This window comes from Rhea americana, unplaced genomic scaffold (assembly GCF_003343005.1).
Source record: "Rhea americana isolate MKP2758 unplaced genomic scaffold, rheAme1 scaffold_79, whole genome shotgun sequence".
In the NCBI taxonomy this organism is placed as follows: Eukaryota; Metazoa; Chordata; class Aves; order Rheiformes; family Rheidae; genus Rhea; species Rhea americana.
Window position 1 is genome coordinate 622,782 of NW_028186967.1, and position 17,868 is coordinate 640,649.

General features: G+C 45.8%; 1 protein-coding gene across 2 annotated transcripts in view; it reads right to left on the reverse strand.

The window, feature by feature from the left end:
• Positions 1-6,714: 6,714 nt before the first annotated feature.
• Positions 6,715-17,868, reverse strand: part of LOC146585600 (uncharacterized) — a 28,030-nt gene continuing 16,876 nt past the window's right edge. Inside the window, exons 13-19 of one of the 2 annotated variants that reach the window (XM_085322559.1) lie at positions 17,652-17,746; positions 15,620-15,748; positions 13,513-13,627; positions 12,547-12,684; positions 11,330-11,496; positions 10,757-10,845; positions 6,715-7,299 (exon numbers count right to left, since the gene is read on the reverse strand). In XM_085322559.1, the coding sequence (XP_085178685.1) occupies positions 7,104-7,299; positions 10,757-10,845; positions 11,330-11,496; positions 12,547-12,684; positions 13,513-13,627; positions 15,620-15,748; positions 17,652-17,746 (929 nt within the window). In that variant the 3' untranslated portion in view covers positions 6,715-7,103. The remainder of the gene's footprint in view (positions 7,300-10,756; positions 10,846-11,329; positions 11,497-12,546; positions 12,685-13,512; positions 13,628-15,619; positions 15,749-17,651; positions 17,747-17,868) is intronic. The other variant, XM_085322560.1, reaches the window with a different exon arrangement.

Sequence of the window (17,868 nt, forward strand, 5' to 3'; positions counted from 1 at the left end):
CGGTAATGGGATGAGCATTGGCTGCTAGATGTTGGCTTTCATGTAAAACAGTAGAATAACACAAAAATTGCATGAGCTGGACAAACTGTTTACCAGCTTCTGAAGTGGTAGCTTTATGCAAGGATCTAGAGAAAGCTGGGGATGGAGGAAAGAGTTTCAGTGTTAATTTAGTTTCTTTTGGCAGAAAGCACGATAAGCCACTGAAAGGCATGACTGAAAGGATGCTGCAGGTGGGCCCAGGGGTGCAGCCCTGCGCGGGCAGGTGCCCCGCCAGCCCACCTCCTAGGCGCAGGGTTGTGGGGACACCATCCCTGATAGATCAGCCACATGAAACGAATGAGCTGTCTGGGGAGACTCTGGTGCCCATTCGGCAGGCTGCAGTGTGAGACCTCAGAGCCAGCGGATGTGTTGGCTCTGGGGCCACCTGGAGCAAGAGCTTGAGCCATTGGTTTCTGAACTGCAGAATCCACTGAAATGGATTTCCCTGGCCTCTTCCTTGAATGCAACTATTGCATTCGCGGGGAGAAGAAGCTCCAGCTCTCTCAGCGGCTATGTTCAAACTGAGGGGAACAGAGCAGGAGAGAGTAAAGACGCAGCCTAAGACCCTACAAACCAGTGCTATTTTTCTTTGGGCTTTGTCACTAAGCTGTCTGGTTGGTCTGAGTTGGTGCATGCATCAGGGGACTGAATAGATGTCTTCCTCTGGGGCATGTTGGTTTATGCAAGTTTTGTTTATGTCCTCTCTAAAGGCAGTCATGATTTGATAAATAAGAGAAGATTAATTTGGGAGACGAGTCAGCAAAGTAAATCTCTTGAGCATAATGAAGAGTTGTGCCTCCCTTCAGGCAGTACCTGCAAGAACTGTGCATGTCCRAGCTATTGGGGGGCAACTCTCTCAAATCAAAGGACAGTGCCCCCAGTTACAGAGCTGGGAGAGCTTGGCAGCAGAACGGCTGCACGAGCGAACACGAGACCCCCGTGAGACACTGGGCACAGAGCAGGACTGGCCCCTCCACACTGTCAAATGCGCCCAACCTGYACTTGAGTCCTGACCTTCTCGCCACCAACACATACAGCTGTGGGCTCTGCCTGAAGCCTTGCAAGACACCAGGTGATACTCTAGGAAGTTAATGCTGTCACTTGTCTCCACCCTTATTCACACCACAAGTAGAGCRTGGATTCAATGCTGGGCTGTGGCCTTGCTGCAAGCATGTTCMCACTGTGCTTATGAGGAATGGCCTGGAAGCAGCTTTTCTACCTGATGTTCACATAAACACAGCAGGCTCAGGTGCTGCTCCTGCTACAGACCTGGGTCTTGGCTGCTTTTAATGGGCCCATTGTGCTACATGGACTACTGGGGAGCTACACTTTGTGCGTGAGTATTGAGGCTCATGCCAGTACCAAGGAGCTTAGCTGTGAACCTGACAGCTGGCTAAGCTGGTTGTGTGAATATAGCAAATGTGAGGGAAAGCATTAACGATGGAGATCAGYACGAGTCAGTCTGTGCATCCCGTTGTAGTGTGGGTGCAGTGATACCTCTGCCTGGAGGGGAAGTGCAGCTCCATCCCTGTTCTCCCAAGATCCCCAGAGTTGGATGCCTAGTGCTGATGTGCAGTTGTTCAACTGCAAGTGTTTGGGTGGTAAAATTTGCTGTGAACAGCACTGCTGAAAAATACTTACTCAGATCAGAAAGCTATGCTGTGAGAATGTGCTTTTTTCCTGTATTCTAGCTTGGAGATACATTTTCTCGGTTGTTCTGGTTGGTTTCCTTGTCTCTGAAGCTGTGATACTCCTCATGCTCAGGACCTGTTCCTATCTATGAGCTGAGTAAACCAGCTAAGGACTTCAGCTGGTTTCTCTTGATAACAACTGCTTAGTGTTAGAGATCATCTCACTCTCTCCCTAGAGGAAGCAATGGAGCTGCAAAGCAGAGGAAAGAAGCTGTTTCTTTGGCCCTGTTATGCACTTGTGAGGCCATCGTCTTTGGGACACTCTAAGCCCTGCAAACGGATCAGCTGAGCTTACTTGCCAAACCGTGTGCACCTATGGAGCACACCTGTGAGAGCCAGGTGAGGGCTGAACTGGGGTGCTGGATAAGAACGGGGAGCCTGGTGCTGCCAGGTGACCCTCTCCCTCCTGTGCCCTGCAAACCTCCACAAGCTGGTTCCAGGCTAAGGTGGTAGGTCAAGGTAAAACCATGGGCCTCCCCACTGCTATGGACACCACGTGTGATCAGGGTCTGGGGTGGGCAGACTGCCTTACGGTGGGGGGGGGGCACACTTACCGTATCCGTGTTGAATTTCCCGTAGCCTTTCAGGTGGTGGCTCAGTCCCAGGCCCCTGCTTCTGGAGGGCTGCAGCTGGTGCTTCTGAGGCTTGTTGGCAGCATCCTGCCTACCACTGCCTAGCAGGAGCTCAGCCACAGCTCTGCTGTTGGCCACCTTCCCATCTCTGGTAGGGGATTGGTCTCTTGCTGAGCCCTGCCTGGACAGGTCGTCCTCTTCATCTGCAGGCAGCCGAGGGTCTACTCTGGTGCTCTCGGCTCCCTGCTGCTTCTCTGGGGCATGACCCGAAAGAGCTGGGGCCAAGGACAGCTGCACCAGGAGGAGAGCAGCAGCAGCCAGTGCCTGGACCTTCATCCTTGGTTGGTGGCTTCACCTCACTGCCACTTGGGGTTCTCCTACCCAGCCAAGGCTGCTGGAGGGAGGAACGCTTTCTCACTTCCTTACAACTGGTTGCTGAAGTCATTTTATAGAGCAGYGATCTACCCCCTGGGCACACAGCCCTTTTTTTCCCCGCCCCTGCCATGTCCCACCACCCCCTTCATGTGAAAGCAAGGCTGCTATTGCTTGCAAAGGTCCCATCCCCTCCCTTGCTCTCCCAAACTCCCCAGGACCCCTCCTATCGCTACCACCCCATTGCTCCTCAAAGGTGGGTTGGTGTGTTTGTGTGTGTGYGAGTGTGCATGTTTCCCATGTAAGATCAGAGAATATTTTAGCTGAACAACATTCACAGGTAGAAGCAAGTAAGTAAGAAGCAAGAGGGGCTGCTGGCAAAGTGCTTGCATATGATGGGGAAGAGGGATGTGCAAGATGCAGGTGGGTATACTTGTTCTCAGAAAAGGCAGCCGWTATATTTTTATTATAGTTTTTAAAGCCTAGTGTGATAAAACTCTCTGTCAAGTCTATCTCACCTCTCATACTTTTTCAGCTCTTTGTGAGTTTTAGCCAGATTTGACAGAAAGGCTGCAGGCTCAGATATAATGAGTTGCTACAAGTTTTGTGGAAGTTGTTTGAGTAGAGGAAAGCAAGCCAATCAATTCTTCCATCGGTTTCAGTGGAAGCTCATTTCTTATTAAACACCAGAGAGTCCACACCAAAGAGTCATGTTACAGATGCCCTGACCTAGCTTCAGCTGGCTTTTGTGCCTTATTAGACACTAGAAGTTTGCTCCTCAGTCCTTACTGGTGTACATGCTCTGTTTGAAAAAAGGGTGAGCGCACACTCCAGGATTACTATAAATTAACTTAAAACAAACAAACAAACAAACAAAAAAAAAAAGAACAGCCAACACTAAGAGCTCAATTCACTGGAAATTAGTTTGGTTAGTTCCAACGTTCACTGAGCTGTTTGCCAAATACCAACAGTGACTGCAGCTGCAGCCTATGCATCCCTTGAGCTGGAAGCACRTGTGACTTCCCCTCACTGTTTCTGTGGGAAATGCTCTTGCCCCCTAATACTAGTCTGTATTTGATATATCTCTAGGATGGAGAGAAAACAGATTATGACCTGCCCATAAGTGCCCTCTCAGCTGCATGGCTGCAGTCTCTGTTTCAAATGCCATGGCTAACTGCTTCCCCACTGAATCCCACTTCCTAGCAGTGATGGCCATCCCCAGCACTGGAAGCCTTTTTCCACAGAGGAAAAATGGCAGCAGGTCTACAGTATCTCCACTGTGCTATTGTGACTTACTGGGGTGTTTCATGCTGTCTCTAGGTCTTTCTTCGGCCTGGGCCTAGGCCTAGGTGGTGCTGATGGGGATGAATTTTGGGATGTGAACATAAGCCACTGGCACTGGAGGTCAACAAGCCACCTTGCACAGGGTCACAGCCTGCTGCTGCCAGTCTCTCTTCAACATAGCCTAAGTTTGAAGTAGGTACAGAGCGGGTGAGGCCCATTGGCAGCCAGTAGCAGCTCATTCCTGCTCCTCTGCCTGGGCCCTGGTCAGGACCCTCTCCTGCTCCTTGGTGGTCTTATCACTGGGCAGTTGCCTCAGGTGCCTCCAGCAATGGCAGGAGCTCTTTGTATCCTGTACCTTCACCTGTCAAAGGGCAAAATCTGGCAAAGGGCAGTGTGTGTGATGTTGTSTGGATGTCCAGTGGCTGGTTCTGCAGGATGATTGGCCCCCTGAGATGAGCCCAGCATGCAAGTGTGGTAGCAGCTGGCCTCCTGCAGCTCTTCTGTGCCAGCAATGTGGTCATCTGCAGCTCAAAACCAAACTTTCTTATCTCTAAAAATATACCTTTGTTTTCACAAAATTGCCAGCAATGGAAAGCAAAACATTGCTCCTYTCCTGAGCCCTTGGGGAAAAATCTTTCCTGACTTTTTTATTATTATTATTATTATTTTATTCGGTTCGCAACATTGGCTTTAGACACAATGTTTAAGTCAGATATGATTATTACTTCCAGCTAGACGGTAATTAAATTGCAGGGCTTAGCTCAAGAGGGCAGCAGTCATACCACCGCAGTATCCGCCACCTCCTGGCACTCTAGGACCAGATTTCCAGTGTGAAAAGACATCTGTGGAAGTGTTTTGGTTCCTTCCTGCTGTGCTACATCCTTCTGGTGGGAAGAAAGAGTATGAAGAGTGTAGTGAGTATTTTCACGCCTGTGTAATGCTGAGAGAAGCTTCCTTCTGTCTGTGTGCCAATCATGGCTTTTAAGTTGAAGAAGAATCTCCTCCACCATTGCAGGCTCCTCTGCAGAACTGCTATCCTRCCCTCCTGGTTGTGAGCAGAAGGGRGGTTGGGCCAGTAGGAGGCCAGAGCTGAGAAAAATCRGAAGTGATTTCTACACATCTGCTGCTATATTTTTCTGTACAAAGAGCAAAGGAGTTCTAGCAAAGAATATGTATTTTCATGTATCGTCATTGGAATTCTGAACTAGGAAGCCACAATCACTACCAGCTAGTTTAAGGATGTAAGTGAGAAGGAGGCTGTTTTGTTGCATGTGTACCTCAAGCCTATGTCGGAACCCTATCCCTTTCCCACAGCCATCATTTTGGTGTTTGTAATTACATGCTGGGTGTTGTGATGTGGAGCAGGGATGTGTTTGCATGGTCACTGGCCTTCTCACTTGAGATGTGGGAACGGCTCAGCAGTCTCAAGCCTTTTGTCTTTGGCTCTGGAGGTGCAAGCCAGTAAGCACTCCTCTGAGACCCACACAGAAATCTCCCTATACTTGCCCATTGCCACCACTTGTTATTGTTCCTTCAGCAACTAATGATCCTGTGTAACACTTACTTAAATAACGGAGGCAGAGCTGGTGTGTTCCTTCCCTAAAGTTTAGTATCTCAGAGACTGGAAAAAACTAGAGGAGCTATCTTTCGGAGGTAAGCTACACAACAGAGGACTGAGTAGTTGATTTCCACAGCCAGCTAGCTGCATTAATTAATTGCTAAAAGCCTGTGGAAAAGACTTAATTCATATAAAATTGATSTAAGTTTAGATGTCTTTGCTAATAAAGATTCTGGAAAGGTTAAAGGCGGAGGTATCATCATGCAGCTCAAGCCTGGGACAGAGGGTCAAGACTGCTCAGTTCTGTTCCTCGCTTTGCCATGGACCCATTATGAACTTGGGAGAGCCATTTGATGTACACAGGTTGCATGTCTGTCTGCAGATGAGGCCTGTGTTTTCCCACCTCCCTGGCAACAGTATGATAGTCCTGATCTTCAGTGTTGGTTCTGGGAATCTTGTTCTTGAAGGTCTGAAACACCAGAGGGAAGGGAAGGGAAGGTGTGACCAAGCAATGCATGGTCCCTGCATGCAATGCTCCATGAGGGTTGCTGGGCCATGTRTGTCTGTCAGTGCAACTGTTCAGCCAGTCATGTGTGGGAAGTTTCCTATGTCAAGTAGCCAATAGGTTGCCAAGGGGGTTGGAAATGGAGAAGTTAGGAGAGGAGCTTGCTCCACCTCTCGTAGCTCGTGGAGGGGGTAAGTTTGATGTCTTTTGCTTCAGAATTGGTATTCTGGGCTGAGAATTTAGGAAGCACAAGGTTTAGAGGAAGGTATGTGTAATAAGAGGGCAGTCATCCTACAAAGACCACTAGCTGAGCACCACTTAACCCTCTTTGATTATTCTTGCCTACTTTCTTCAGGGGTGTTGACCTTCAGAGCAAGAAAATCCAGCATTTGCAGGCTGGTTTGGGAAGATCAATCACATAGTCAAGAGCATTATGTGCCTGCCAGCTGAGGCTTGCTATCGGCTGTGGTTCACGAGAGATGTTSGATAGAAATCAGGAGTGAGGATCAAGAGAGTCTTGCTGCTGGGTCTGCCTAAAGAGAAATGGTCCTGAAGATCTGGGAGTTAGCAAAAGAGGAGCTGCTGTGATAAAGGACAACAGTGACACAAGATGGTGAAAGGAAGAATTCCCTCAATAGACAGTCTAGACTGGAAGTTCAGAAAAGAAGGAGGTTTAAAAGAGCTGAATCCAGCTTTTCTTTAAAAGGGTTCCCTGGCTTGGGCCCTGAGATTTTACTCAAGATTAGAACACCTCTCCTATTAGAGCATGAGGTGAGATAAATGATGAATAGGTGGTATACAGAAGAATCAAGCTGCAGTTGCTGCAACAGAATGAAAAAAAAGAGAGGAAGCAATAGTGGACAAAAACGAGTATGCACAGTGCAATACAAGGTGTCACCAAGTGTAGTCCCTTGACACTTCACCTCCAAAAATGTACAGTGTGCACTCCAAGTCCAAGTCCTCTAGTCAGCRGCCAGTTTTTGAGCTTGAAGCTCAAAACACAGCCTACTTCCTGGAAATATCAATGTTAGGTGTGTTAGGAAGGATAAGGTAATGAGTGAGAAAACCATGGTGCAGAAGAACTAGTCCATCTTCCATATCTTCACCTCTGGCCAGCTCCTGCCCTTGACTTGTTCCAAGCTGACACTGTGAGYGCTGATTTCTGGGGAAATGGGCCCRTAGGAACGGAGAGACAAGCTTGCAGCAAGAAGACCCATCCGGACACAGGTATCTGTGTCATGGTTAGCAAGCATCCCAGCAATGATTCCCGCCATTAAACTGTGGAGAGAAAGGAAAGACAGTTTTAATCACTGGGGAACAGTTTTGACCTCAGGAACATGGCCATTTGTAAGTGAATTCATTTGAACCCAAACCCAAAACAACACTGAGAAAACATCTCAGTAAGTCAGAGAAGGGATGAAATTCTAATGAGAGGGGTTTGCTTTTTTATATTCATTTTTAAATTTAGAGCATCAAATAATGCTATTCATTTGCATTTTAGGAGTTGTTTGTTTCTCATGTGAGAAGTTGCAGTACTTTCCTGTTCCACTACATTTTTTTTTCTCCTTTGTTTTCCAGTGAGGCAGGGGAAAAGAAGGGTGTCTAAAAAAAGGGACAAATCTGCTTTTCCCTCACTCTCTAATTATTTTCATCATTTATCTGCTCCTTGCCTGTTAATTCCTACAGTCCCTATTTTCCCTCAATTGGGAGGGGGTGGATGGGAAGACAGGTAAAGTTTCCATATGTATATGCAAGAAGCAACAGGCACAACTGGAAAAAGAAATCCAAAGCTGAAATGAGATTTTTGAGATGGCCTTTTTTGGACTTAAACTGTGGTTTTCCATTTGAGATTTCCCAGGAAAAAATGAGTATTTGGAAAAACAGCTCTCACTCACAGGTCCTCATGAAGCACTGAGGAGTCTGTCAGGAGAAGAGGACTTTATATGGTTTCCAATGGAAGGCTCTTTTGAGGCATAGTTGTATACACAGTGTTTGTGACCTGCTGGAAACAGCTGGTGTTTATTCCCAGCTAAATGCAGACCTTGGCAACAGTGATAACAGGAGGTAGGAAAGGACAAAGGAGAAGGYGAAAAGGAAGGGAGATGATAATGGGATTCAAGAGGAAAAAGAAAGGACAGGAAAACATGGCAGCAGCGAGGGTTAATGATCAAATCTATGTTCTGAGTGGACAACTGCTAAATAAAGCAGTCTGAACATCAGTGTTGCCCAGTCAAGCCAGCCCTGCAAGAAAGGGGCAGACTTTGCTGCCACGCAGTGGGATGGGGTGTCAAGAGACTCCCTTGGGTCCTGTGTGCTTTCAGCCACAGGGCTACCTCCTCATGTGACAGCCTTTGCCCCTCTGTAAGCACYATGGAGGAGATTCCACCAATGTCCCACAGGTGTGGAGAGCTGGGGCCTGAGACCTCCCTCCAGAAAGAATCTCAGCAAGTGACACTGTAACCCTGGCAAGGTCTGCTCCTGCTGCTGGGCTGGAGCACTGGGCCACTCTTGTTCTGTGATGGAGAGCACTGATGGGAGTGATGGGAGAGACTTAGCCTGGCCTGCTACTTGTGGGGGAATGAGCTGATGCTAAGGGATCCCAAGGGCTTCTGATTACAGGAGAGGGAAAAATAACATCTTTTGTACTCTAGTTCATTACCTCAATATCTTTTTTTTCCTTGACAATGGCACAGAAGATTATGGTTTCCAAAAGCAATTCAATCTCTCAACAGCTCCAGAGATTCAGAATAAATATTTGGGGCAATATTCCCTAGCAATGCTAAGTGCAGACATGTGGTGTTATGTTGTCATGACAGCCAGGTTTAAGGAGCAAACAATTGCCGCACCCTGAAAACAGAAGCGGCTCCTTGGACAGCATCTCTGGAGCTGTAAGAGAGCCTCAGGATTGAAACAAGGTGCAAGGTCTCTTGTGTGCCAGCACTGCAGACCTCCTCTCTCTCAGTGGGACAAGATGCCATCTCAGGAGAAGGCGCCATCATCTTCTCCAATTCCCTGGCGAGAAAGCAAGGAGGACCGAGCACTGTTTCTGGCTGCACAACATCTCCTGCCCAGCATTTCTAAAGTGCAAGGATTCATGGGGACCAAGCCACAAACATGTCATAACCCTGGGTTATGCTCTACTCTATCGTCCCTTGAAAGTGTTCATAGATCTCTCGTGTGAGGTGGGTTTAGGCAACTTTATACGTTTATAGCCTCACTAATACCATGTCTGTGACTGCAGTGTCTGGGTGTTCACAGCTAATTTGGGCACTCAGAGATCTCTGCAACTCAGAGCAGCAGTCATGCACTACTGGGAAGGATGTCACTGATCAAACAAGAAAATTCCCACAGRGGCTTGAGATTCTGGGAAATAGGACTTCCAGAGAAGAGATCAATTTTACTTCAGCACTAGGAGCAGTAATGGGCCTCTAACTTCCAGATGGTTTTGGACAGAAACACAAAGTATGCCTTCTGTTTATCTCAGTTTGGCAGTGGCACATTTTATTTAGCCTTTGCTCTGCCCTTAAATTAAGCTTTTTAAAAGGGAAAGGAATCCCTAAAAAAGATGCTTAGATTTAGCCTCTAGAAAAAGAATATCCCATGGTAAGGGGTAGTTATGTATGGAACAGATGGTGTAGAGGAGGAAGCTGCATCACTGGAGGGGCTGACAGAAGGTTAGACACATCTGTCTGAGTAGTTAGCAAAGCTGAGCTTTCCTTAGGACAGACTGACCCCTCATGCTCCTTCCAGCCCTGTTTTCTCTGTTGTTACGCTTACAGGGATGGTACTGAACAACACTCCAGTCTTTGGAGAATTGTGCCAGTTGTAGTCAATTGATCTTAGAGGTGACTAGGGACATGAGAAGTAACTGGAGACCCTGGTATTAAGGAGATTAATTAGTTTGACAAAAAAAACATTGAATGATCCTAGCTAAAATATTGAAGACCTCTGTAAATTTCTGTAGAAGTGACTTTTCATTCTTCCCATCCATAAGAGAGAAAAGAATTGTTGCTATGTTAAATTATTGGTAGAGTAGAAAAATAAAAGGAAAGATCTATCACATGCACCCTTTAGTCTTGTATAAGGCAGCCAAAGGTTAGAATCAATTATTGAAAAAATAATGAAGGAAAAAAAGAAAGACTACGACATAAAGTTTGATATGTTAACAAAGAACGTAACAAAAAATTACTCTAACAGCGTTGATCAGTGGGGCTAGGAATAATATCTGTCATTTCCTGCTCCTGTGTACAATATTGTGAATGGTCAGGGGAATTACATAAAAGACTCCTTTGAAACATATGAGCTATTGCCAGATGCTGATGCTGAACCTGATGAACTGCTTTTACAGGGTAATTTTAAGTACTAAGTGGCAGTCCCACTTCCACCAGAGAAGTGCTGGAGTAGAGTAGTTAGTAAGACAATTTTGATGTAAGATGGTTTACTTTGCTTTCAGCACCTCAGTCCAAAGTAATTCAGAACACTAGATTGCCATGGAAGGCTTGGATCTTAAAGAAAAGCAAAACTAATAATGGCAAGACTGGCCTCAAGATGCTTAGGTGGAAATTTTTAGCAAGCTTTGTAAGGACTCACAGTAACCAGTCCTATTCTTGTGTTTTTAGTGTCTAATTCTCAAGCGGTAGAATGATGTAGTTTGTTTTTGCAGTAGCATTTAAAAGAATTCAGATTATGAAGGTTCCACATTTAGCTGGAGAAAATGAAATAGTTAGCAATGTACCTGTCACCAGCTCCTGACACATTAACTGTCTCCTCCCTGCTGATGTGGATGGTGGGGTAGTGGGCAGCATACAGGCTGGTAGCAGCACTCTGCATGGAGAAGAGTAGAAGGAAAGTTAGTGGGAATTGTCCAAGCTGAGAAGGGATGCTTGAACATGGTTGATGTCATCCAGACCTACACTGACGCTAAAAAAGAAAAAAAAAATCTTTTTGCACACTTTGAACAAGACTTGTTTGCATTCTTTGGAAAATAATTTTCTCTCTACACTTGTGCAGCCATTCAAGTTCCTGAAAATAAAATTTGCATTTGTGAATATTCATTGAAATCCCATTTTAAACTCGCTGACTATAAACACTGCCATTAGGAGCCAGAAGTACCAGGATAGGCAGCTTGAATGTTTTTGCTGATCCTTAGATCTGCATATTCCACCCTCCCAAATGCGTATTTGCCACAGAGGCTAACTCTGGTGCTATGTTTTCCAGGATTTTTACTACACTACTAGAAATAGCAATGGTGCTATTACTTCCCAGATAGAAGCAAGTGAGAGCTTAGAGTCTGTTTCTGTGCCCTTACCTGTTCATGAGCTCCGGGAYAAAGGAAGATGCTCCCTCCCATGCTCTTGCCACATAAGAGGACTCCGTGAGCACCGAGCGTCACCACCACACAGTGTAGTTGTGCCAGCAAAGGCCGGGCCAAGGTCATTGCAGTCTTGACAACATCCTCCAACCTGGACGGTAGCTCTTTAGATGATAGCAAAGTTAGGTGAAGGAAAAACTATGACATAACTTTAAAGGTTCTGGTGTTGACCTTTCAATACCACTGGGCTGGCAGCCTATATATGAGCACTACCAAAAATCTAGTTGATGTATTTTCTTTTTCTTTACATTGATCATGAAAAAGATGAAACTTTCCAACCCTCAAATTCCATTCCATGCCTCTGTCTTTTGCTGAGGAAACCACTTCTCATAGGACTCCCACTTGTCTACAGAGACCAAACAATTGTTTTGGAGCATGACATCATTATTGTCTTAATGCTACTGAATTTCTGTCAGTGTGTGGTGGGGATATTTTGTTTCCCCAAAGGGTTGTTATTGTTAGAACAATGGCCGTCATAACAGCATACTTCACTAAACCAGATATATAAACTATTCTTCTGCGATTGATGAAGTAGTGAAAATGAGATCTCTGTTTTTGAACAGAGAGCCATCTCAGGCCTCTTTGATAGATCAGCAGTATGGTCTGGTCCTTTCAAACAAAGTAAAGATGATTATAAGATGGCTGAGGATACCTACGAATTCCCACTGTGTTATAATCYAATTTGCTTGAAAAGAAAGCCACATTAGTTGATTATTTTGAAATGCAGCATGCTTATTTTAACAACATCAGAATGCTTCAAAAGTGATTGAAACGAGCCTGTGCATTAAATTCAGAAAACATACATTTTCTCACAAAATCCATGTTTTCTCTCACAAGTGTTGTGATGACCAGTTCTAGAGATTTCAGATAAGTTGCAGTTTGCAGGCTAGTTCATTGCTGCCCTGCACAAGCCTGCTGTGCGGGCTTTGTAAAGCCTCCAACCCCTGCAGCAGTTCTTAGAGCCAAAGTTAATGATTTTGGAGCAGGAATACATTCACTACCCCAGAGAAACTGCTGTTGCTCTGGCAACTTCTGATTTAGCACCATATGGCACTTTTGGTCAGCAAAAGTTGTCATTCTGGAATGGGAGATGAAGAGGAAAATGGTCTCCCCAAGGTCTAGCTTATATGAAAGAGTGACTGAATATTCAATACCTGCTGGCAGAGGGTTCCCAAGGGTCCGATTTATTGCTCTTAGTTCTTGCAGGTTGGGGGAGATGTACGTGAGTGCTTTCCAACTGTCTGAGAGGAACGGCTTAGAGGCCTTGTTCTCATCTGTGGGCTCATAACATACTTTAAAACAACATTACCATGGGTTAATTAATTAATTAATTAATGGTTAATCTCTACTTCAGAGCAAGGTATGATGTGGAAGGCTTATTGTGAGCTGCATTGTAGCTCACATTATGTATATGTGTATGCTATTAGTAGCTTATGTAGTATTTCCCCTGCTCTGGGGACAAAGTCTCCTGGTTTTCCTTTCTATTGCTCAGAAAGGRTGCAGTCGCTTCTGGCTCTGGAACGATATGACCAGGCTTTGGGTTTGCTACTCCTGCTATCTGTTTTGGGGGCCTCTGCCAGGTTTTAAGAACTTTGTCTTCCTCTTCTTCAGAATTTTCTTCTAAAAACATGTCTAAAGACACGACTCTGAAGGCTCAGGAAGTCTTGTGAAGAGTCCTCAGCATACCAGGAGAGACACTATGTATTTTATGGGAAGTGGCAGACAAATTCTCATAAAAGATGCATTAGCATTTATTTTGAGACGCACTCTATGTTGCTGTCCAAATTGGCTGAAGCATGCACATCTGTACTTGCCTTGAGCTTAAAGGCAGAGAACAGCTTTTCCTGGCTTTCTGGCAGGGCTTAAGGGCTATAGCTTTTACCCTATTGGGAATGTGGTTTACCTGCAGAATGGAAAAAAAAAATAAATAGAGTGGCATTGTTTCACCCATTTTAAATAAAGGAGCAGTGTGTAGAAAGGAGCACAGAATAATACAGCATGTCAGACAAGAACTGAGTATCTCCAGCAAGCAGCAGTGGAGAGCACTCAGTATGTGCAGGTTGTTTTGGAGCACAGGTTGTTAGGAGCTACAGAGCCAGGACTGGGTGAGTTCTCCTTACCTGCTAGCTGGTGCTCTCTGGCTAGCTGACAGACGTACTGAATAGTGGAAAGAGGCACGTTTCCATCGATGCAAACTAGCGGGGCCTGGCACAGGTTCTCCTTGAATTTGGACACCTAGTGAAAATCCAGAATACAAAGTAGAGACTCCTTGAGTCATTGCAGAGGGACAAGAATGACTACTCTTCAGACTCAGGATGCCAGATTTTCACTCATATTGCAGCCTTTAGATGTGTGTGTGAACCTAAAGGAGTGATTCCTTAAGGGAAATGGATCTTTCCTTCTGCCTCATCTTATCTCCTTTTTGTTTTCTGCTGTCATCAAGACCTGGATTCAGTGGCCTGGCCCCTCACTAGATCTGTCTAGTACTCCACAGTCAGCTGGAGGACCTACAGGGAAAGGAGATGCTGCTATTTAATGATGGGGGCTCACTGTAGGATTCGCTGTCTTGAGTCTGGCTTAACTACACCTTCATTTGCTGTGCACGTCATTTACATGTTTTCTGTACACCCTCTGCATTCTGAGATAGTTTAACAGTTTGTTGTTCATCACAGTGTTTCACACCCTTGTTCTGCCAAATTTGACAGAGGTGAAGGGCAAAGGCCAGGAATGATAAAGGGATGCCTATATAGTTAGGTTTATGGATACAAAAACTGTTAGATCACTGGCCCACTGAGTGGAATTCATACAGGATAAAAAATAAAATAATAATTCACAAAAAAATAGGTGGCTGGGCTTCCTACACAGTATGTGGGGAGGATTCAGTACCTGAGGAGAGATGTGCAACACCTCCTGCAATGAACAGGCARGTAATGTGAAGAGGCGCAATTGCAGTGTGCAGCCAGCAAGAAAACCAGTCAATTAAGAAGTAGTGAAGTAGTGAAAGAGAGGACCATGTCTGAAAGTTCATTTTTGTTCCGGTGAGACGGGGGCTTTTGGTCTGTAGCCCCCTTCCTTGATGAAAAACTTAAGTTGCACCTTGAATGAGGCATATAGACTGTCCCTTTCTTTTTCACATTACATTTTGCTTGGTCTGATCATGCCTTGTCCATCTTCATTGTTTACTCCAGTGGTTACAGCACTCTTTCTTACACACAGTGCTCTGTGGTTGTTGCTATCTACGAAGCAGGCAGAGCAGTGAGTTGCCATTAGCTCTTTGAGGGTGGCATGAGCATCGCCTACACCCTTAGCCAGTGCCACATATGCTCTTGCAGCACCCCTCCTACAGCTCTGCTAATCCTGGCTGAACAGGGGGCTGCCAGACTGCACCTTTCATCAGAAGACTGGCTCAGAGTTTCCACTGGCCCTCTTTCATAGATGTTTTGTAAAGCTCACGAGAATTAAACTGTCATGTAATGGTTTTCTATGCCAAGGTTTGGGAGGGGCAGGGTGGGGATGGAAGTGGGAGCAATGACCATCTTTTTTTCCTAGGAATCCTCAATCTCATGGGGATTCCAGGGTAAGTAAACTGCACTTAACTGCCATGTTGCTGTCAGTCACAAAGCACAGGCTTTTGTTCTGTCAACAAAAGAAGTGAGGGAGGAAGGAGGGTGTAGTGATGGCGGCTTCATTGAGTCAATCCTTAATCACTGCTTCCATTACTCCTGTCATTTTGAAGGTTTTGGCATGCTGAGAAGCACTGTCTGTTTATATAGCACAGCATGTCCAAACAGTCGGGAGGGGAAGAGATGGAACAGGCAAACTTGCTTTAATCAGTATTCTGTCCATATCTGTTTTTTCCTAAAGATGGAAATACTTTCCATGCAGGTGGAATGGATTTATTGCTGGCTTTTAAAGTGCCAAAAATGATAGGTTACCTGGAACTAGTTAATGAAGAGGATTCTGGCCTACACACCTGGGATGACAGCAGTGGTGTTATCTTAYGGGAAAGAATCGGATGGAAGCTTCATCTGGCTAATTAGCAACAGATAGCTCTGGTGGCTTGCCATGTTGCTATCTCAGTGGTCAAAGTCTGGGGTTAATTTCAGGCTTTCCTATGTTCCCTTTGCATACCCACTCTCTCCTGTTACAGCTTCACTGGTTGCTATTTCTCATACATCCACTCTCCTTCTCATAAGCAGAGGTTTACAAATCAGATGGTATGCATACGTATTGCTCTGTTATCTCCTGGTGGATGTCCATATCTCCCAAGCCAACGCTGAGCTCTCCCGTGCTAGTGATTACAGCACAGTAAGTGGCTGTGCTCTTCCCCTCCAGCTGAAGGACAGCTCTCATGTCCTAAAACAGGGAGAAAGTTATAAATGGAGCACGTTTCTCTTCCCTGCCACACTCAGCTCAACTTAAATATTCTTTCTCTGCATCTAACTGGTAGATAGCAGTAGCCTAGCTTGCTGTTCTCTCTTCAGTCTTCCTCCTTCCTTTAGATCAGCAACATTTCAGCRGTATCTCAGGCTAGACACTTCTGGCAGATGGCTAATTTTTAATATTTGCAATGCAACAGATGCCACAGTAAATGTTAAAGAAATCATTTAGTAAATGAGAGTGACAAGTCTCTTCCATGCAGTTATAGAGGTTAYGTTTCTGTTGTAATGGAAGAGTAGTCTGGAGAGTGGCTAAAGCACTACCTGCTCCAGCCATCCTTTCCCATAGTTTATGATGTGACACATCTGATGGCCTGTCAACATACTGGGTTTGATGTGGTGACGTTTCAGCTAGCGACTGTATTAGTAACCTCACTGACTGCACAGTGTGCAAGTCTGATAGGGTAGCCTTGGGGCTATTTTTACAATAGTGTTGGAGACATAGCTGTAAGGTGTCCTTCCTCCACAGATCTTTTGAATGATCTGCTTAAGGAATGCAGGGTATTTCTTGGACTATACAGGTGGCTGGAGAAACGCATCCCACCAGTAGTTCACAGAGGAGCTAGAAGTTTTAAGGAAAAGGTCTTCTTTAAAACTGATGATTCTGGTAATGTGTTTTCTTACAGGCAAATGTTGCTTGGCGACTGTTCAGCTAGTCCTGCTCCATCTTCCCTTAGGAGATTGTTCACTTTGATGACACAAGCTGAAGTATGTTTGCATAGAAGAGTGATATATGCCAAAAGAGGGTTCTTGTTCTTATTGCTCCTTTTATGGACCTGCTCAGGTACCAAGAACTCAGGGCCATATGGGTTATTTATATTCAGTTGCCATGGTCCTTAAGGCACCAACAGGCCTTACTGGCCCTGTTACTCCACTGAGCCTCCCCCAGCTACCTAGCTCCTGCTCCCATTTCAGCCCAGCTCAGGGCTGTCAGTCCCTGCCCTGTGATACCACAGTAGTGCCAGGCTCCAGCCCTGCCATGGCTCTGCCCCTGCCTGGCCACGAGTCCTGCTAATCTGGACCCTGTCCAGCAGGCCAACTGCCTGGCACAGCCTCAGCCCAGCCCCATCACCATGGACATACTCAACGATCACAGGACCTGATTCTGATTGACCTATGGATAGACTTCTCAGCTTGACCTCAGACCTGCCTTGTCACCACAAGGTTCCCTGATGACCTATACACTTGGCTGGACCTGGCCACCATCCCCTGCCTGCCCTGCTCCCTCATGGGGTGGCGGGACAGGCTCTGGCTGGTGAGAGCCCTGCCCTGCTGTTTGAGTTATCCAGCTCCCTAACCCTGCAGGAGCAGCCAATCCTTGCAGCACCCTGACATCAAGAGTCAGGTATTGCTTGGTACATGCCTAGGAACTTACCACGATTTACAGGGGACCCTGCTCCTCTGAACCCAGGAGATATGCTGCCTTTGCTCCTGATTCCATACTTTCTCTGTCTTATGCTTCACTCAACAGTCAGGCTGGTTTTGGCAGTGCTTTTCCTCAGGGTCATGTTTTGTGTATTTCTGGCTATGCCTAGGCCTTCCTAGAGGTTTTCATGGTTCCTCCTGATTTACATCTTTTTTCCCTCAGACATCACTCCCTGGTGCTCAATTCAGACTACATGGTTCAGATTCGTACAAACATATAGCCTGTGTTTTGGGAGGTGGCTCCTTGCCTTCCAATTGTCTGTAATGAAAGGAATTATTCCTACTCTTAGCCTGATGGAAGGTGGCTCTTATGTCTGTCAAGGCTGAGAAGACTTTTCCCTCTGCATAATATTATCACCTACTTGCTTCTGAGGAGTCATTACTGTTAAACGTACCATGTGGTGGCAGTAGTGTAGAATGGACTCTGAATGTTCATCCTTCCCCATAGCTGATAAAAAGAGAGGAGTCAGMCCAAGACGGCTTAGGCAGTCTAAAAGCAAATGGAAACAGGATGTTAATAAACCCATCAGAGTAGTATGAACACAACTACAGCCTGCACAGTCTGTAGGAAAGCACTCTACTGGACAACTTAACACCCATCAGTCCTTGTCT